We start from the raw sequence: 22,800 nt of genomic DNA, 5'->3' as shown, positions 1-22,800 counted from the left end.
GGAATTTTTTTTTTTAACAATAAAAAAACTGTAAAAATATGATGCAGTGAAAAGTTAAATATCCTCAATTATACATTATTAGAATTTATGGTTAAGCTTCCAGAGTGTAATGGTGGAAAGTAATTTGAAAGACCTTACAGATAGGTCTGCATTAGTGCCTTATCAGACATGTAGAAATATTTCAACCAAAGAAGATGTTTGGTAGAAAATAAAATAGATTATTATTAAGTTATTTTTAATTAATTAATTTTATTAAGCTAATAGTAACAGTATTTATTTTCCAGGATTATATCACAGCAACAAAGAAATCCTAATACATTTAAGACTCTGGAGGTTTAGTTTAGTTTCAGTCATAGAATAATCAAATGTAAATAAATACAGATTTTGAACTTGTTTTCATAAGAAGTTCTGAAAACTCCAGAAATGCCATCATAATATGTTTTACAGAAAAAGTTTGTAAGACACCAATCCAGTTGCAGGTGTATATGAGAAACTAGATTTTACAGTGATGACTCTGATGATTCTGCTGGGATCTATATCACTGCTGAAGCCCATCATAAATACATATATTTAAGGCTTTGGATCCCAACGTAATAAATCCTAAACAACCCATTTTGGAGAAATGTGATCTTCAGTTCTGCATCAGGTCATTGTAGAATGAATGTCTCATGTTGGGAATGACAAATTGAGGCAGCCAAAAATTTTTGAATTCAAACCCTTACCTGCAAAAATTAGATTTTACACTTTAACACTTAAATAAAAAGTTTACATATAAAGTTGGAATATTGATTTCTGACAGCAAGATGACTAATACTGAAATAATATTACTAAAACTTCTGTGATTTTTTCCTTAGTACTCTTCTGAGTACTGCAGACAACTGCAATAACCACAGATTTCAATAAGTAGGAAGAAAAATAACCTCTTAAAGATTGAACTTGTTACCAAAGAGAGACTTGTTGTATTGACTCAAGACAACAGTGAAAGAAAAGAAAATTATAATTAATTATTCTATACAGATATGTACAGAAAAGAACAGAAATGGACAAAAATGTGGGCCAAGTTTTTCCAGCATTGTACTGCCTTTTGTTATGAAGGGAAAACATGATGTTCTCCTCAGACATTTTTGTTTTATTTACCCGTTATTGAGGAATTCATTTATTCTAGTCTTCAACTAGTCAATTCTTGTAAGATGATTTCACAGAATTAGTCATACGAGAGAGACTTCATTCCTTTAATCATTTTAGTGGTCCTTTGCTGACATCTCACTAATAACTCTGTATCTCTTTTGTACAGGGCAGCCCAGAAGTGGACACAGCACCCCAGAGACAGCCTCATCAGTGCGGAAGCAGGATCATCTTCTGTGACTTGCTGGCCACACTTTGCCTAATGCTGCTGAGGACACCACTGGCTCACATTTATTTTGCAGTTCACCAGGACCCCCAGGTTCTCTTTTGTAGAGCTGCTTTCCAGCTGGGTGACCTCCTGCATGTATTGAGGCATGGAGGGGCTTTTCCCAGGTGCAAGACTACTCTTGTTGAACAGCATGATGTTCCTGTCAGTCCATTTCTCCAGCCAAAGGTCCACAGGACAGCAGCATCTGCTGTATTATCCACTGGTATAACCCTCTGGAGTATTATCCACTTCTTCCTATTTTGTCCTCTGCAGCTTAATGAGGGTATGCTCTGACCCAAAATCTAGGTCATTAATGAAGATGATGAACAGGATACGACTCAGGTTTGTTCTCTGGGATATACCACTAGCTACATGCCTTCAGGCAGACTTTTTGCCACGATTCACAGCACTGTGAGCTTGGCTTTTCAGCCAGTTTTAAATCCACCTCACAGTCTGTTAAGGATCCTCTTACTGAGAGAAGCCTTGGCCTGAATTAAGGTGCAAATGAGACCATATGCCAAAGTCAATTGTACGCATTTTATTTAAGAATAAAATGTCAGTGAAAAAGAGAGGGAGAGAGCAAGTGAAAAGAAAGAGAGAGAGAGACAGCAGAAGACAGTCACCATCCATGGATCCAACAGTGTCCTTTTGTCCTTCTTTACCCGGGGGTTTTTGATTGTAGGGGTTCTGAAGTCATTCAAAGCTTTTTACTATTTACACGTTTTTGTAAGCAAAGAATTAATGGTCATTGGCTACAGTTCTCTTATTCTATTGGTTAAATGATTCCCTCACTTCTAATGGTACTTAGTCCTATGCTCAGCCTTCCTCTGGGTTGTGAGTTCAATCTCTGCCTGCCAGAATTACCTTTTACCCAGCCTGAGCTGACTTCAGCACAGTTGGTGTGTTGGCTTTCCTTGTGGCCCATAAATTCAGCCATTATCACTAATACATTTCTCTTCCTCAGCTTTGTTTACCTCCCCCTAGGCCTGAGATAACACTCAGACAATAGTACCACCTTTATCTTGTCTCAAGTATTCTGCATGGTGTCTTAATTCACAGTCCAAGTTTCACATACCCATAGTGGCATATTTGAGGGAGGGGAGCTCTGGTGGCTGAAGATGCCAGCTGTCCCATAACCCACTGATCAGGATCTCTATTTGACCTGTGATAAGCATATAAGCAGCAGCTTCTTTAAACACTTTGTCACAGTGTGAATTTTTGTCTGGATTACCCGGGATGTGCTAGCTAAATCTTGCAGGCTTGGAGTTAGGCCATCCTGTCACTCCATTCTGTGCTTATCTCATGGCAATGTCTTTCTGTGGTAATTGTGTTTGAGACAGAAAACTGTGATATTTAAATCCTTATACTATTACTGCCTTAGAATTTTCTGCTAAATAAAATTATCTCTAAGGATAGCTTGGTGTCTTACTCCAGATCCTGAGCAATTCAAAGCATCCTTCCTCACAGCCTCTGCCTGGGTATGGGGCTGAACACCAGCAGATGCTCTTGATGTCCTACCTTTCTTTTCTGTTCACCTGTGACCTGGAATTCCCTGGAAGAGAGTGTGCATCTCACAGCTATAATGTTGTCAAGATTGCAAAGAACAAGAGATGCTGAAAACACATGCACAAAAGCAACACTACACACCATGAAGGCAGTTGTCAGCTGATAGCTACAATAGCTAATCTTACTCCCAAACTTTCATGCTATCAACAATAATTTTCTCTAAAAATGACAAAATACACCTAAACTCTGGTTCTTCCCTATTTTCCATCTCAGTAACTGAGGCTGTTGTTGACATGTGATAAAAACATGAGGTATGTACATAGAGTACTGGGAAAAGCTTGACTTGGATCTGAGCTTCTGTAGGCAGGCACATGCCATGAAAGACTCCATTGTGCTTCATTGCAGCTGCTCCCTGAGCAGCAATATTGTTTGGGATTTTTTTTTAGAACTGTCTTATGAGAGAAGCAAGATGACTGAACCATTGGCAGGTAGGGTAGCTAGAAACATATCCACTGCTAGACAAAAAAACTCACACACTTCTGTGTAGGCATGAAGTTCCTTTGCCTGTAAAAGTGAAACCTAAGTCTTGTCCTGGATTTCTGCTGTCTTCAACAATTAAATGGTCTTGACTAACAGCACCAGTACTGAGAATTCTTCATTATCAGAATGTGTTAAGATCCAGACCACGTCCCCAGATGATTTCTGACAAAAGCTACCTGTAAAGAACTGAAACAAATAAAAGGCTGCTAATATTAAAAGAGTTAATCCCAGTAGTGAAAAATTCAGCAAACTTTTGCTGCACCTCAAGAAGAAATGAAAGAGATATATCAAAAAAGACAATGAATGAAAAAAATTAATTCCACCAAGCAAAATATAGTGAAATGACTGCAAAATATTAAAAACAAACCAAATTTTATTGTAGACATTTTAATACTATGGTAGTTAAGAAATACAAGCTTGCTGATCAGGATCAATTTAACCAGAAAATACCCTACAAAGAACCTGCTCTTTCTCCAAGAGATATTAACAACATTTTACAGCAGACTTCAAGGAAAACCAAATTTGAGCCTTTGAATTGTTACTGCATTTTTACGAAAGTATGTATCTCAAAAAAATCCAGTATACGATGAAAAATGTGCATCTCCACTCTATACCTTTTAGGTGTTTTCCTATGGAGGATCTCTCAGAGTTAGAGTAGTCTTCATTATGTACATTTTTAATAATTTAAAAATAATCTTTCTCAGGAATTAGCAACAGCCCATATAAAGGAAAACAATATCGCTCAAGGAACAGTTTATTGTTTAGGCCTTGAAGAAAGGTAGAGTTAAACAATTAGAAATGTCCAGCAAAATTGTGAGACCTACTAACCAGAAAAATGTAGCTACTCTCAGTCATCAATTCTTGTCAAAAACATACAAAAGAGGCCAATATTAGATTCGATTTTTACTCTTCTTTGTGGCCCTTTTTCAAATAAAACTGTGGTAACATGCTATTAAAAATGATGCAACTTTTTTTAATATAACCAGTTATCATCTATATTACATTTCTTATGTCTCAATATATTTTTGAATATTTACTGAAGGATATTGCTTAATCAGACATCCTGGTTAAAAAAATTTAAATAACCTTTTACTGAAATTTTAGACATGTCAGAATAGTTTTTCACGACTTTTTTATTTCAGGTTTTTTGAGATCAAAAGGTAGAAGCTATTTTGTCTTGTCTTAACAGGTGAGTTGATGCCGCTCTTTTCTGACATATGAGCAGTAATTTTGTAAGTTTAGACAGGCAAAAAAAATTGCAGTTAGAATGCCAATCCTGGCACATGTGAAAGAACTGTTTAAAGATACGGATAATATTTTAGCATATGCACCCACACATATGCATGTAGCCAAACAGGAGCCTATGACTTACACCCCCTAGCTTATAAAAGACTTCCACCAAATGTTTTATTACAGCCTTAAAGCTTTTAAAACATTATGCTTAATGCTACTAATAACAGCCAGTCACTCTTAGGCAGAGATGAAGTAACCAAGCGGATTATTATTACAAAAAAGCATTTTTGTCAAAATCATGACTATGTGGTGATGGTGAATTTCAGTTCTTACATCTCTTTAAATTTGCATATATTAAAAAAGATGAAAAAGATTATTTAGTCTAATCAGTAGAGTTATACTTGTAAGTTTTAATTCTATTCATATGTTCTTGAAAAGATCATTTTGTACAGCCTGTAAGAAAACTAAGTATTATAGTTGATTTACTGCTGGTTTTCAGATTACGTGAAAGTTTCTGGTCCTGATCCCTTTATAGCCTGTAAGAGGCTGCCCATGCTGGAGCTGCTCCAGTAAAGGAATACAAGCTCATGCTTAATAAAACTCTGATTTCATTCCATCACATTTGGCAGATGGCACCTTCCACAACACATTTTTCCTTGTTCTCTGCTAGAACAGAGTACACCAGTACTGGGGAGTACACCACCTACTGAAAAACCACAGATCTCCCACACAAATTCTGATACTAAAGGGACAATATACCTACACTCACATGCTTTTCTAGATGAAAGTACAGTGTACTTTGAAAAGTCATGCCACTAGAAATAAAAACTTCCTTGTACCTTCCTGAAAAGTAAAGCGCTAAACTACCTTGTGCCATTCTTCAGCACCTGATTCCCACATTCATTTCTAGTATCTTTTACTATAATTTAATAGATGCTCTTTCACTTTCACTTGAAAATACTGAGTAATGCACCAAGTATCAAATAATTGTTGAACTGGCTGCAGTTTGGTACATTAACTCATCAGTCTATATATAAAATAACTATAAAGTGCTTTGGAATAGTTTCACAAGGAAAATGCAAATAAATACTGTGCCCTCCTATGTACTCTCCTGTGAGACATAAAGTCCTGGAGAACCCACATTTAAAAGTATCCTCAACTATTACAGCAATTTACAAATTATACTGATTTCTTACACAGCAGAATGCTTTTGTCTCCAGTACTTATTTGGGTCATAGCCGGCAGGCTACTTGCCCTCCATTAGCTGTCTTGCTGGACACGAATACACTCATTTGAATGGGTAAAAAAGGTACAGTACTACACTGGGAATCTGCACAAAAATGGTACTCTTGGTATGCAGAACTTGTGGTTGTTAGTTGATTCCTTCTAATTGCTATTAGCTGAAAAGATGAACTGGCAACACACTGCAGTATAATTTTTCTTTTTGGTTAACAGGCTCAAAATATCCACAGTGGAATTCTAACAGATCTATCAATTGTCAAAATTTCCCAGGATTTTGATCACACCACTGAAACAGCTCTTATGGATGTCTATATAATGCATGGTACAGCACTGCTCCTGCTCCCAAAAGATCTGAGTAAAAATGGGAAGAATGTTTAGTGCTTTTATGTATTAGGAATTGAAGCACCAATGAGTGAGGGAAGTGTGTCAACACAGTCAAACCCCTAATTGACTTTATAGATGACAGTAGTCATTTGTAGTACACAGACCTTCCCTAAAAACTGGGAGTACTTCTACAGAGTAATCATTTTATAAATTAGGGGTAAATCCTTTTTTTCCATCAAAATCCCCTGAAGGCAAAACTCGCACTGAATGAAGTATGATGTGGATTTCACATTACATTTGTAACAAAACTCAAGTACTTTGTCACATATAGCAGAAGTATCAAACAGCTTCACAGCATGCTTGATGCAGTCTATTCCAACTCTGAATTATAAAAATGCAGTATCAAACATTTCACCTTTTTCAGTATTTTTCTATTCACAATTTTTTGGTTCACATGACTGTCATTTTCCTTAACTGTTATTTCTACAGCCTATAGAGGGAAAAAGAAATAACAAAGGAAACAGAAAACAATAAATCCTATTATCCAGTTGACTGAATAAATGTAAATGATCACCATGTCCATATCAAAACGCCATCCACGGCTATCATCCTCGAAGTCCATATAGTCCATCCTGTGAGCAGCATGTGGGAAATGCCTCCTTGTTACAGTATTTGAGCGCCTCCGAAAACCTGCTGAAAAACAGACTAGGAGATAAAAATCTTTTTAAAAGGAACCAGATTGACTAGCAAAAAAAAGTTAACACTCCTTCCTCCAGTTATCAAAAAGACAAATAGAAGCAGGAAATCTCACACCTCGCTGATAAGTTTCATCACTTTGTCGGACGAGAAGCTATCTGTGGAATTGATTTTCTAAGATTTAAAAAGTAACACTGTGTTCCATGTCTAGAAGATAATATGTTTGTTTGTTTGTATTTGGAATTCTCTACCATTGTAAAGTAATGCTATCTGCTTATGTTATCCAGATCTATGACCATCTCTCAATTGGTGCCTTCTTTCACTGAGTTTGACTCAGTGATCTAGAAGTGAAAGGCTCCATATACTATAATCAATCTCTTCAGTAATTAAGCAGAGTTCCCTAAGTCTACTCATCTGAATCCTTCAGTAATCAAAATACATCCAGATTTGCACATACATAGTTCAACAACTGAAACACATTTGAATTCCTACTTCTAGAATCTGAGATTCTTTTTCAAAACCGTCTTCTAAATGAATTGTGCTTACTTCAATATGATGTTTATTATGTTTAATATAATGCAGACCAGGTTAAAATTCAATTTTTAAATCACTGTTTGTATGCTGATAACACCGCAAAAAATATATAGGCAGATGCAAAGAAGAAAGTAAAAATCCCGTGACTCCAAGATGGCCTGAGTGCAGGGTCCTGCCAAAATGTCTGTCCTCTTCATTGTTCCCCAGACTTTTCCATGTAGCAAGAGAAGTACTGCAGAAGCACAGTTCTTCCCTATGTCACGACATGAGGTTAGAGACAAGTCTGTGCAGCTGTGTCAGACAGTATGTTGTGGCACAAAAAAAGAGCCTGGGAGCTGTGGTGCAAAGGCAGACAATCTGTCCCAGCCTGATAAAGGACAGCTGTACCCTGGATTTCTGCTCTGTTTTCATGTAATGAGCAATTTTTATGATTTCTGTATTCTTTAATAAATTTTGACAAGAAAAATGCCTTCATATGTCTATCTCCAGCTAGAGTGGAAATAAACCATGTTTCTTAGCCATCTGCAGATAAAAGCTGAGAGCTGTAGAGTTCCTCAAAAACCGAACAGCAACGTGGAGTAGGGGTTCAAATTACGAAACAGAAGACCTAAGGGAGCATCAAATGCCTTCTAATGTATTTTCTACTTCTTGAAAAAAGAATCCTATCATATATAATTTTAATCCTCAAATAATACAATCCCTAAATAATTTATTCACAGACATATATTTTTGAAAAAATGTATTTTATTTAATTTTCTTGCACATGCCCGCGTTGCTATACTCTGAACAAGAACTTCTACTCAAATCACATGAATATGGATGCACAGTGCCAGCAGAGTCTGGCAGACTGTTAGTGGGAACCTGTTACTAGATAATAAAAACAATGTTGTGTGCAAATCACACTTTTATATGCACCAAAGCATGCAAACCAAAAAGGATTTTCACTACAGCATCAGTAGGCACATCTGTTGTACTTTGCAACCTTCTGTTGAAGTACTAGCAAAACACAGAATGAAACTACAAAAAATTAAAATATTCTCCTAATTTTATAAATTGACCTACTTTCTTTTTAAACTTGAAAATAGAGGCTATCAGATAGAAAATTTTACTCTAGAAATGTTCTCAAATGAATAATATGCAAGCTACAATAGCCATTTACATTGTAAGTGCTCATGCAAAATTAAATTACATATGAACAAGTGTTCTGAGGTTATCAGATATACCAAGGTACATCATTTTGGCACAGTCTCTTCTTTCTGCAGCAGATAAGATAGAGCTATTGAAAGACTGTGAGAAAAAATGCAAGTACAGACTGAGACCTTCCCATATGTACCCTTGCAGCACCTGGCAGCTCAGTGCACTAGATCTTTGGAAGCTGTTTTCAGAAAAATGTGTTAAACCAGCATTACATGTGTCTCTGCATGATTTTGGAGAATATCTCACATTGACTTCATTTACTGCACTTTGTGTCCCTTGGAGTATTGGAGTAAATAAATTGCTTTCCTTTCAGGTAAAACTAGAAACAGAAGATGAGCTCTAAGAGCTAAGAAGTGTTCCAGTAAAATGTTTCAACCACTAATGGGCATCTAGCCCTTGGGGTTGCAAGTTGCCTCACATGCAAATATAGATATCTGACCTCACAGCATCAATTTTTGTGCTCTATTAGGCTGATACAATTGCTAATGCAAGAATGCCTCTGAGAGACAATGAATAATCTTTCCTAAAACATCTTTATGCCATTCATAATTTTACAGACCTCTTGCATCTGTCTTCTCTAATATGCTTTCTAAACAAAAGAACTTTTGAATTTCCTTTGTGTGGAAAACGCTTCTATACTTCAGACTATCCTTTTCACATTATGCTTCACCCTGCTTTATCCTTCTCTGAGATGATGTAATCTCAAATTATATGTAAAATTTGAGTTGTGGGATAACCAAAAACCTAGGCAATGACATAATAGTTTCCATTTTGTTATGATTTTAATAATTCCTGCTTTCCTTTTTACTGTAGCTGTGCATGAAATGTTTTCATATTAATGCCAGTATTATCTAAACATCTTTTTTTCAAATGGCAATAGCTAATTCACAGCACATCACAGTGCATACTATGCATTACAGAGGTGCATAATGCCTCTATGGGGACCTGCTCCATCACCTGACTGTCCTCATAATGAAAAGTGTTTTTCTTACTTGCAAACTGGACTTTCCATATCTCTTAATGTTCATCCTCTTGCCACGCACCGCTGCAAACAGCTGGTCTGTCCTCTTGGTGGTCTCCTTAAAGGTATGACAAGGTTGACTGGAGATTCTCCCCAAAACCTACCCTTCCCCAGACTGAAGAAGTTAGTTCCCTCAGCCTCTCCTTCTGGGTCCCCGTTCTCCAGGCTTCTGAGCATCCCGGCTAAACCTGGGTTGCTCGGCTAAACCTGCTCCAGTCTATTGCCATCTTCCCTGTACAGGGGAGGAAGGCAAAACTGATTTAGATGTGGTGTGTTGGGCAGTAGGGGATAAAAGCTTCATCTACCATTTTTCATACATCATATTCCTCTTCACAAAGCCCAGGATGCTGCTGCCCTTCTTTGCTGCCAGGGCAGACTTCCAGCTCATGTACAGCTTGCTCTCCATCAGGATGCCCAGGCTCTTTCCAGAGATCTGTCTCCAGGCTTTCAGTGCCCAACCTGTCTCATTGCTGGGGCTCTTTCTTCCCAGGTGCAGGTCTTAGCATTTGTCATTGTTGAATTTCAGAGTCCTTCCAGAACATTTCTACAGCTTGTCTGGTATCTGAATTGTAGCCCTGTTCTGAGTCTATCAATCTGTCCTTAACTTTCCTGTTCTCTGCAAGCCTGATGAAAATGTATTCTGTTGCCTCCTCCAGGACACTGATCAAGAGAACTGTTAGCTTCAAGTTCATATTTACTATCTCCAATGAAGTGAATAATTTAGTATCACTATAAATTTCACCAGCTGTATATGTATCACTTTCCCAAATCACATATGAATGTTCTGAACTACACAGACCACTGTGGCATTCCAAGAAGGTCTCAATTTGGCTTGCTACGTGCTCTTTTACACTGTATTTTCCATCTTCTAGTTGGGTCTTTTTTTCTTTTTAGGTGCCTGGCAAGAGGGTCTTTGTCTGATGAAGCACCTGCATTTCTCCAACTTCTTGTTCTCTCTGAATAGCAGCCCCACTGAGTCTACCAATTTGTTGACACATGCAGACTTGATAACAGCATGGAGGAAAAGAACAAAATTTCCAAGTATTCTATAATTTTTCAAGTATACAGGTGTTTTTATGTTGCTTTCATGCTTTCACAAATGTGGTATCATCCCAAACTTCTTGCATAAATGCCAGCTTTCTCACATACACACATCAAGAGGCATTATATTCTGGTTATGAAAATGTAATTGCTAAATTGCAAGATTTTCTAGTTAACATGAACTGTGAGATTTGTATTTCAAAGAAAGATAATATATTTCCAGAGAGGTTTATGAGAGAATAGCAGTTATCCTGTGAGAATGACTGCAGGCATGTCCCATTAACTTCTCATCTTGTGCCCCAAGCTCTAACTCAGCCTAAAGCTCTCCACTGAAACTCAAGTTCCCAAAATATCCAGTTCTATCCCCAAACCAAGGCCATTCAATGCAACCACCATCCTTCTCAAATCCAGGGATCCACGTCCTCTGCATGAAAAGCCTGAACCTTCACCTCTTGCATCAGTATTTCAGCTTCACACACCTGTTGTCTCAGAAGTTTTTGTTCTAGAGAGACATACCAAATTACAAACTCTTCTTTCTCCAGGATGCACACCAGAACCTTCAGCTTTCCTATGTTATAACTTCTACTATCACCTTCCAAGACCTTTTCCACAGCAAAACAGTATTTTCAACCTCCCTCACTATCCTGCTCTTACCTTCTGTTCACTTTCTCTCTGCTCTCTTTGCATATTTCTCTGCTCTTGCCCTTCTGATTTCACCTGTGGGCTCTCACTGGCTGCCAGCACCTTATAAACATGGCTAAACTTACATGATAGCCTAAACATCTCTCCTTTTCCATCCCCAAAATCCAAGTCCTATTTTCTCATAGCTGTTGGGCTTTAGAAAACCTGGATACAAAATGTACTTAAGGTGTAAAAATGTACTTTTCTTTCCCAAAACAATATTTACATTTATTATTGTCTGTCTTACTAGTTATAGACTTTTGCTGGGCTTTTGGTTTAAGTGTTGAATGCTATGAAAGTCACAGAGAGGTGAATTGTGTTTAAGCAGTAATTTGTGCATGCTTAAAATGTGATTTATTGAACTCACTGTGCATATGATACAGGTGCCCTCTGCACATGAACAAATCAGTTGCATGTAGGCAATTTAGTGAGGAACACACTGTAACTGCTTTTTAAAGGTGTCAAAGAACCCTGTCTAAAAAAGTCTAGATAAGCAACCAGTTACTGTGAAAATCTGAAAAAGCCATGTCCTGAAGGCTTTCATATGGGACACAAGACTCGATTCCATATGGGACACTCCTTTCTATAAGGCAGAGTTGGGAACCACTGTTACAGATAGATTTGTGACTTTCATAAGGCATTGAACATGAAAAGAAGAACAATGCTACAGACAAAACTATGCAGAAATCCCTAAATGTGGGAATGTCACAGACATACATTTCATGTGTCAAAACAGAAAGCTTGTAAAATCCTCAGTCCTACAGAATCAAACACCTGGCAAACAATGCCTCTTGCTGTCTGGTATGAGCAAAACTATTGGCACTTCTATCTAAGAATAGTCTCCCCTCTTTTAAAACTTTATGAATCCTAGATGGGTCTGGGAAGAGAATATGCCAAAATGAACCAGAAATATATGAAATAGAAAGGATTACAAAAACCCAACCAAAACAATAAAAGTTCCTGTAGCAATGACAGCTCTAAAAAATATTTATTTCATACTACTCTAACTTCCCATATTATTTTCAAAATTATAAGTACAAATTTTTTTTGGTAGCTAATATCAGAGTTTTTCAACAGAAAAAGAATTTAAGGTTATTAACTACAAATCAATATATAAAAGCCATACTTGAATTTAGCATTTCTATGGATCATTTATGGTGAATCCCTTAAATTAATATGTCTCAAACCTTTAGGACAAAGTGGAGGCAACTTGTCATTTGAAATTTTAACTCTGTGAAATACTGTAAATTGCATTCCATTACAATTACAATTATTTTCATTTGACAAAAAGATTTGATAGTTTTACTCTTGATTGGAAATAAATATAAGATCTTTTTCCATTCAAATAGAGCTTGTCAGATTTCAGTGAGAATTATTTATGTGAAGTTTTTTGCATATTCCTACTATTATTTTGAATACTAAGAAAAAATATAGTACCTCTTTACCAGTTAACAATGATGTTCAGAATACTAAGCAAATAAAGAAATAAAAAGTCTGAGGGCAGTTGCCTCTTGCTATTTTATAGCTAAATAATTCAGTTTTTACCAATTAAAATATGAACCCTATAGGAACTATACAAGTTAGCTTGTATATCATGACAAATAAACAGATTGTTGGAAAAGAAAATGAGGAAGATTAAAAATCAGTGTAAAAATCCATAAAGCCACATTAAATGCATGCATACACATTTTACATTGGCTATTTTACATAACTAAGAATCTCATTCATTTATTAAGTAAGAAATATATTTACCACTTTTATGAGAATTATTCAATAACTACTATGATGTTCAGTCCCTCTCACAATTTCAAAGAAAAAGTAGAATGGCTCAAGATTTCTGTCTTGGGCTGCCTATTTTCCTCAAAATAAGGGAATCAGGAAACCAGAGTACTATGGGAGGGCATAATGAGCTTAGAAAACAAGCTGAAGTCTATGATTATTATCACAGAAAATATAATCATCTGTGATTATTCTATAATTATCAATACTCACAAATAGAAGCCACTTTTCTAGCTTAACTGCTAGGATACATACTAGAATGGGAGTAATTAATCCATCTGTCACAGTGTAAAAGTCACTTGACTTTGGAAGACTTGAAGGAATTTTGGAATATAGTCAGCAAGCGAATGATTTTTAATTTTTTTAAGTAACTAGGTGAATTACTTGTTTGCTTTTTCTTTCTTCCCCTAAACCATAACACAGAAAGTATCAAACAGTCAGGATATTATGTAACAGCTGAGGATTGATATCAAGGAATGAAGCTGCATGGTCTCATGCATGTCATAGAGATCTAAATGCATAGGTTGCATACATTCTAGACCATAAAATGTCTTCCTTTAATTGTAAAGGTAGGATTTGTACATGTATATTGATGACATTGAATCACAGTTATGGTAATTTTCATACATTTGCCTTTAAGACAGGGAGTTGTGATATTTTTTATTCACATTTCCTTGTAAATAAATTGTATCTTAATTGTATCTTAACAGTGAATTTAACTTGTGGACAACTTCTCTCTTTGTCATGACAATGCAGACAATGAAAACCAGGGAATCCAAACAGCAACTTGAGGTATTTAACTTTCTGTGGTATTTACATCAATAATGTATAAGAAAAAATAATTTGAAAAAGTATTCAGAATATTCTAAATCATGTTTTTTTCTTAATCTACTTCCTGTTTCTCTTCTACTCTCTCTTCACCTCATCTCTTACTCATCATCAACATTCATCCCTCTCCTGCTGTTCCTGCATTTTATCACTGAACATTTCTGTACATCATGCTGCATTTGTCATCTTCCCAGATGACCAAATACGGTATTTCAGCTGCCAGCAACTCTTACTAAGTTATCATCACAAAAGCCTTCACCTGTTTGTGTCATATTGCTGTAATGACATTGGCTCCCTCTAGTTCATTCTTTAGTTTTCCCTTTAGTTCATTCCCTCTAGCTTTGTTCTTCCCTCCCTAAGTACTTATATCCCTTTAGGCTCTGTTTGTACAGACTGCCACCGCACAATATATGGAGAGGCAAACACTATTGATATTTATAGCTAGACTTATTATATAATAAGAGATGACTGAATAAGTATAAAATAGCATTAAAAAAAAAAAGTCATATTGTTTCTTGTCTTTTCTGTGAATGCTACTTGGCCTGCTGCTTAATTCTCTCTAGATTCTTATTTTATGACCCTCATGATTGCGGAATTTGTTGAAACATAATATTTAATATTAATGATGATTTAATAAAAATTCTGCTGAGTTTTGTAACTACTGTTACAACCCTTTCAGTGCCTAAGGCTTTAATGTTTTAAGCCAATGTTAGTGATAACAGTAGATAATAGTAATGGAAATACTTTCTTAAAAATAAATTCATGAATTGGCCCTACTTCTCTTAAGCCGGAGACAGTATGACAGCAAAGGTCAAAGGGAATACACATAATAGGCATGCCTCACCATACCCCTCTGTAAGACAAGGTTCTGTGCATTTACACAAAACATTTAGTTTATTTGAAAATCTGGCAACATGACTTCCTTAATTTATCCAGAAAAACTGGTGAGTGACCTATCTTGGAGCCATGCCACTGTCTTTAAAAAAGGGCATATTCAGATTTTAGCTAATGTCAATGCCCAAAATTCCTATTTCCCATCTGAGAAAACAAAATAAATATTCCTCTAGATAATGGAAAATCCAAACTACAAGAAGTGAAATTATCTTTAGAAAGTTGGCACAGTTTTTCTGAACTGAAAGTTTTCTGATACTGACAGTACTTAACCAGTTTTTAGGAACTTAGCCAAGATTTCATGGAAAGAGCTGTCTAAAAAGCCTTCATAGATGTTCAACAGAAAATTAAAAATAAATTTTCACAAAGCAGGCTTATTAAAAAGTTAACAAGAAGCTATTTGAAATACAAAGAAAATGCTTATGAACTGTTAAAAAAATTCCCTCCTTTAATCCTTGATTAGATGTGTAATGGTTTTTATCTCTGATTTTTTCTGATGCCATTTCAAACATTCAACTTTATCTACTCAGTGAGTATATTCACCAAAGCTCCTGAATTTACTCTGCTGTTTGCACATCTCTGCCTTCTTTGAGAAGGTGTGCCGAGTCAGAACTAATTAAAATATGATCATCTTTTCTTGCTTATTATTCTCAGACACCACCTTGAGTGCTTTCATGGTTCCTCTTTTGTCCTTCATCAAATTAAAATGTCAGCTTTTATTTTCACTTTAAAGTGTCTCTGCAACTCTGTATTGCCTAAAAATGGTGCCTAACTTTTAAAAATTATGCTGTGCTATTGTAAAGTCAGAACCTGTACCTCGGACTTCATTAGCATAAGAGACCTGATAGACAAGATGCCTTGGCAGGAACAAACAGAGCTTTGAAGATTGCAAGAAGATTGAATCAAGTAGAAATGTTGTAAAATGTGCAAGTTTGTCTTTATGTTTGTATGATATTTAACCCAATCACTGTAGTAAAAAATTACTAGCATTCCTAGAATGGTATATAAGCTTATGTATCCCACAGTAAAATTGGATTCTGATCATCATTCAGTTATCCCCATCTCTCTCCATCACCGATACTGTGCAATCACCATGTTCTTCCAAAAACCTTGTCAGGTTTCTGTCCAATAATTGCTCCAGGATCAAAGTGAACTTGTGTTTATGTCCAAATTTGGAATGGGCACAGAGCTATCTGTCACTGCTACAGACATATGAAATAGTAATCACAGGCATGTTAGGCAGGAAAAACACTGTACATTGTTCTCCTGCTCTCTTTTCTATCAACTCATTGACAGTGATGATGCCAACTGATATATCTACCATCTATTATCAATCAAAAATTATTATTTTATAGCAAACAGGGTTTCTGCAAGGTATCAAATCAATTGACCAAACACCAGGCAAACTCAACTTTTGAGTTAAGATGTATTTACACCAGCAGAGTTGAAACTCCTTAGTGGCTACAAACTGTTCTCCTAGACACTGAAGTTCAGTTCTGGGCAAGAATGCACAACATAAAATTTACTAAACATAATAGTTAACAGCTATAGCTAACAGCTAACAGATAATTAAGAATACAATATAACATTTTTTTCCCTATTCCCTGTTCTTCTTGACATAGTTGGCATGGATTATTCCCCACTTCCACTAAAACACATAAAAAACACTTGCCAATTCCTGTCATTGGTGAAGAAAAAAGGCATCTTTGCTTTGACTTGTTCACAGAGACCAATCCAAACCTGAAGTAATCATAGAAGAATTTTACACAAAACATAAATATTAAAACCAAGAAATACTTTATGCTCCGAATAAATTCTGTAATGAAAGACTACCACTTCAAAAGCTAGTAATTTAAAGTTTACCTAACATGGTTAAACTAAGATAATGTAGTCTTTTCAATTGTCTCTAGAGAGCAAACAGTAAATATTTACATGCTCTTACTTATTAAATAAATAAAACCCTTTTATAATGGCTTAAATAAAATTGTAACGGAAGACACTATTTTATCAAACTGCAGAACATCTTATAAAACAGGAATACTAAGTAGTCTAAAGCTCTTCCTACTCTATCATTCTGCCTCTGACAGTCAAGCTATGAGGAATTGGTTGGGACTGAAAAAATGTAAGAACAAGGCAAGCATATTCAATAATTTTCCCTCTCAATCCCAGGGACTTGCATTTCCAGGATCTCTACTGACAAATGTGGTATCTTTGAGTTTAACAGGAACAAGAATATGACATTATTTGAACCCATGCTTTGGGGTAACGATAATTTTATTTAATGTCTTTTAGTTCCTTTGCAGAGTCTTAGTTCTTTAATAATGAGACAGTGAATAACAGCAGCAGATACACTTCTGTCACGCCTTTCATGATCTTAATTGCCGCAATCATCCCCCCTCTTTTAATAATCTCTTTCTTTGTGTGAACCATTCTAGTCTATTTACATATTCCTCATCAGGTAACAATTTAAAACTGACTTTCTCTTTTATCTTGTCTGTACCCTTCCCGATAACTACCTTATTTTGCGATGAAAGGGAAACAATGTAAACATTGCTGAAGAACACTAGGTACCAAGACTGTCTCCTGCCACTGCTTACACTTGGTTTTATACTTTATTATCCCAAATATTTCAGTACCATAAGCAAATGTTACACCTTTGTATCTTGTAAAAAATATGCCCGATAATACAAACTGTCATACAGGACCCATATGATATCTCTTCAGTGAGAAAAAATAATCATATATTTCTATTCTGTTTGGTATCTTTTAACTAGCTATTAATGCTTCAAAGGCCTTTCCCTCTTATCCTGAACACAGCTATATTTTATTAAGCATTTTTAGAAAAGGAATCTCTTAAAAGCTTTTAGGAATTGTAAGCTGCAGAGTCAAAACTGTGATACCTCTAACTCCTCTACAAGTTCATTTGGGTGTCTCTGGTACAGCTGTGGGACCAAGGCTTCATAAGAGGGCCAAGATGTTCTTAGTTTGTCTCATTGACCAGTCTGAACACTTAGTTGCAGAACTAAAGATGCCAATCTAACATCCATTCAGGGACACGTCAAATGGGGAAAGACTACCATTTGCTTTTTTTGCCATGGCCATTTTACCACAATACTTGGTGCTGCATAATTACAACTATCAATATTCCTGGTACACCAGTCTTAAAATATCATGGTTAAATGGAAACAAGCAATCCTGATGACACACACAAATTAGTTAGAATTTTATTCCCTTCAGTACATTGATGAACCAATAGAGACAAATCAATAACCATAGTTTCTGCGCAGTAAATTACTCTCCCACATAGGCCAGTGCTGGAGGCAGTCTTCAGGACAGGAAAAAGGTTACAGAACACCCTTTTCAATTAGAATGTGGCTCTGAAGGAGTCCCTAAAGAACAGCCTCTGCAAAACAGCTTAAAAGATAAACAAGGTTATTGATACACAATGTTTTGTACTAACACTGTTGACAAAATAACAGGGAAGGAAGTGGCAGATCTGAAGCTGAAACTTAAGACATCTCTGTGGCAATGCCCTTTTAATTTTAAAATTCCCCTTCCGTTTTTTTTTCCTTTCAGATTGACTTCTACTTGGCAAGGTGCAGAAGGAGAGGCCTAAAGGCTAGCTAGAGCAAGGGTGCTCCATGGGACCCAAGGGGAACTCTGGAAAGTTGCCATCAGTGCCATCAGTGGAGCCGACCTAAGACACTCAACCAGCAGACTTGGATTGTGTCTTTTCTGTATTAGTGTACTATAACCTAACAGATACTCTGAGACAACACTTTGCAGTGGTGTGTGTCTTTTTTTAGGCAGAAAATTCACTTTTTGTGAAGACTGCAGATTGCAAATGCGTTTTGTGAGAAATAGATGTGTGCAAATTAACTTTCTGTGATTTCACAAGCTCTACTGAAGAATCTTACGAGGAGAGGCTGAGGGAGCTGGGCCTGTTTAATCTGGAGAGGAGAAGACTGAGAGAGAAGCTCAATAACACATATAAATATCCCAAAGGTGGGTGCCAAGAGGATGATGCCAGACTGTTCAGTGGTGTCCAGAGACTGGGAAAGGAGCAATGGTCATAAACTAAAACACAAGAAGTTCCACCTCAACATGAGAAAGAACTTTGTGTTGAGGCTGGCAGAGCACCGGAACAGGCTGCCCAGGGAGATGTAGAGTCTCCCTTTCCAGAGACATTCAAAACTCACCTGGATGAGTTCCTGTGTCACCTGCTCTGGGTGATCCTGATGGGATGGAAAAGTAGAACTTGAGAAAAATAGTCCAAAATAAGGATTACTCTGGGAGACTTCTGTCAGCATTACTCTTTATAGCTAAAATTAAATGCTGCGCCTTCTATTTTCAGTAATACCTATATTTTCTTCTCAAAAGATCACAGTACTTGAACTTGAAAACCAGTATCCCTTTTTTTTTTGTTCTTTCAAACAAGGAACTATGAACTTAAAACCTGTAATTTTTCTGTTTTTAAAATCCTGCCCTTTTTGCCTATCAAACTGAAATCACAATAACAAGAATCTTGAATCAAGAAAATAAATTTTATTATTGTACCCCAATTTTAAAGACAGATACAAAGAAATGTACCAACAGGTATTATTAGGAGCTTTCTCTAAAGGAAATTGTTCACCATTTTCTCTAGTGAGTGATTACATAAAAGGACATGGCAGATGTCACCTAGTGAGGTGGTGATAATTTCCACCTGGTTTTAGTAGGCTTGGAACCCTACTGTACAATCCTTGACTGATGCAGAAGTAAATCTTCTGATTTAAAGATCTAAACAGATGAGATCAGGAAAGGATCTCCACAGATTTCATAGTATGCAGCACTGGGGGAATGTTTTCTAGATTAAGCATTTGAAAAGACAGAAATAAATATTCTATTTTTAACTAGACTTTCAATTCAATTGCCATATTAAACAAAAACATCAGCAACAGTAACAGTTGGAAAGGACTCATATTAGCCTAGTAATAATTACAATTTCAAATACTCACCAACAGCTGTAATTCAGAGGTTTCATAATCCCCTTCTCCTGTTCTGACCACCTACCTCTACTTTTCTTGAGCCATCTCTACAACCTTACCCTATAGCGGGCAGCCAACATCCATCTACAATGCTACATTATTATCCCAACTACTTTATCCTCGATCTCTTCAATATAATTCTATCTCAGACTTATGCAAAAGCATTTGAAATAACACTTTTAGGCCCTTAGTGTACTAAATGTCTCAGTAATATTTAATTTCTGCACTTGATTACATCAAAATCATTGTCAAATTAAGTATCATATTTGCAATTTAAATGATCCTAATCATTTATTTTAGCCCATATTTGTGTACAAAATTACTTTTGGAGACTTACCCTTAGTTGGTGAATTCCTGTGATTGTACAGGGTACAGAATGCAATTCCACTTTAATGGCATACAAAGGCCATACTTAGATTATTCAACTATGAATATATGATAATAGGATCCAATTGAGTGTATTTGCTATTTAACTCCCCTGTTCAAATGACATTGTTTATCTGTTTTAAAATCTACTTAAGGAAACCATTAATTGAGATGCTATTTCTATTGTGGAATAACATTTTTTTAAAGTTGCCAGTACTCAAAAGAATAACTAATATAATATCTTAATTTATCTCATATGAAACAGAAGGTATTTTAGAGAAATATTTAAAATCAGCTTGTTAACTTTTCTATGTATTAAAAATCTGAATGGGAAAAGAAGAATTGCATTCCTTCTTGAATAATGTTTCCATTTTATGATTAACTTATCCTTGAGCAAACACAGCACACCATACAGAGAGCAATACCATAAGTAATGTTTATGAAACAAATGGGAATTCTGTTGATTATCTCATTGGAAAAAAAAAATACAGGGCAATACAAGGGCAAACTAATCTGGAGCAATTTTCATCAGCTTAAAGCCTAATAGTGCTGCAGTGCTGAGGTTTCTTTCTTTTTGTGTAGGAACTGAAAAGCTATGGTTGGTTGTATTATTAAAGATAATTCTACATTCCTCTTAGAAAATCTTATATGAAAGAAGACTCACATGTAGATTACCAAATATATTTGGCTTAGTGAATCAGTTCAGGAAAAAAATAAGGAAAAAGAGGAAGTGCTTGATTTTATCTAGCAGCCCTGCAATGTTCAGAAACATTGAAACATTAGACAGTCTAAATTAGTTAACCTGATAAATCTTGTAAATAATCTAGACCTCCTAACAGTCATCTTTCTCTCCTCATATCCCAGTCTAGTTCTGAGGTCTGATTTTATCTAGCATCTCTAATGAGTGATTTACTCGTTAAGGTTTACTATTTTTGTATCTGTGATAGTAAAATGATGTTGTGAAAGGGGTTTTGTCACAATGAAAGCTGGAATCATATGAAAAGGACTTCTAGATTCTCAGTGAACACTGGACCTGCTGGATATGAAGGTAAAAGAGCACATATATTTCTAACATGGCTACATTTCTTCTTTGACAATTTCTCCTTTGACAATGTATTGCAGTATTAGACAGTGCACTCTTATATAGAGGTCATTATTTTCACATTCAATTTTGCAAGATTTCATTGCTTTCTAAGCACTGTAATCATCCCCCTCTTCACTCCAGTCACTCTACTCATGTACCCATCCTATTTCTTTTCTCATTCTTTATATTTGTCTTCTGAAATTCTAACATCTTATTAGACTATTAGGTTCTTAGTTAAAAGAGAATTAATTTAGGTACCCTCTTTATCCCTTCAGATCTCAGTGGTACCAGAGTTTGCATTTGCAATGGAATCTAATATGGTGTCAGAAGACTTTTGCTGCCACTATTTTCAGTATTTTATGCTTATTAAGCTCCAAGCAGCCTCCTGAGCCAGAGAACACATGCAATTATGAAAACCAAATATGGAACTTTAGGTGTTGCAAAGCACAGTTTAGATATAAGCCCAAATAAACAGTCCAGGAAGAAAATACTATATATTTGCATTTTGAAAGCACACAAACATGTAGTCGTTTTTACTGAAATAAAAAGTCAGAAGAGAAACATGGCAGCAACCATTTTATTTAGGAATTCAAAGACAAAGTTTCAGACAGCTTTCTGGTTTGTGTGTCATATTAACTAGATCTAACCATGGTCCCATTTAGTGTGGGACTTTTAGGCTACCCTTTGGAGACACATAATTCCAGCATTCAAAATTACCTTTGCTGAACAACATGGCAAATTTTCAGGTAGAGCAGTACTGAATCTGTATGACCTCTCCAGATCTTTCTTTTACTTCTAATCACTTATGCTTTGTACAATAGTTAGCATTGTGAAATATATTTATAAAAGGCATAATTCATACAACACTACAAAACATAAAGGAACTATGTCACATACATAATATATATTAAAATAAACCAATAAACTCAGCATTAACAATCATATCACAGTAACTGCTATTGGAGAAAATAGTCATCTTAGTTTATCCTGCCAACAGTTTCTTCTCTGAGTAATATCAAAGATAATTTACCAGTCCTCAGACTTCTCAAGTCTGCTATTTTTGATAGCCAGGAACATTTCTTGATATTTTCAGTATCAAGTTGTGGCCTTACATGACATGATTTTATAACTGGAGTACCAGAATTTATCAAAATTTCACCTTTACAAAGGGCTGGGTAGATTTATACAAGGAATATAAAATGGAAGTTCTGTTTTATTTTTTCCACATACTTTTAGACTAAAACAATCTGTTGTTACAAACAGGAAAAGTATATCTGCACATAAGACTCAGCACTATGAAAAATGTATACTAGTAACTATATAAGTAAACATACAGGAGGCCTAGTGAAGAAAGGCCATTAGACTGAAAACAGGGAAATATGGGTAAACAGTGAATCCTGTATTTAGGAGGTCTAAC

The 22,800-nt window shown here is 35.9% G+C and overlaps 1 protein-coding gene across 6 annotated transcripts in view; it reads right to left on the bottom strand.

The window, feature by feature from the left end:
* Positions 1-271: 271 nt before the first annotated feature.
* The window catches only part of RNF180 (ring finger protein 180), a 75,108-nt gene continuing 52,579 nt past the window's right edge, over positions 272-22,800 (bottom strand). For 2 of the 6 annotated variants that reach the window (XM_033520599.1, XM_033520603.1), the window contains 2 exons: positions 6,813-6,931; positions 272-3,625 (listed from right to left, as the gene is read on the bottom strand). In XM_033520599.1, the coding sequence (XP_033376490.1) occupies positions 3,515-3,625; positions 6,813-6,931 (230 nt within the window). In that variant the 3' untranslated portion in view covers positions 272-3,514. Of the gene's footprint in view, positions 3,626-3,792; positions 6,932-18,170; positions 19,142-22,800 lie in introns of those variants that run through there. The other 4 variants (XM_033520600.1, XM_033520601.1, XM_033520602.1 and 1 more) reach the window with 4 other exon arrangements.

This window comes from Parus major, chromosome Z (genome assembly GCF_001522545.3).
Source record: "Parus major isolate Abel chromosome Z, Parus_major1.1, whole genome shotgun sequence".
Taxonomy (NCBI): domain Eukaryota; kingdom Metazoa; phylum Chordata; class Aves; order Passeriformes; family Paridae; genus Parus; species Parus major.
Note: the sequence above shows the minus strand (reverse complement) of the source record. Positions and strands in the feature narration are given on the sequence as shown.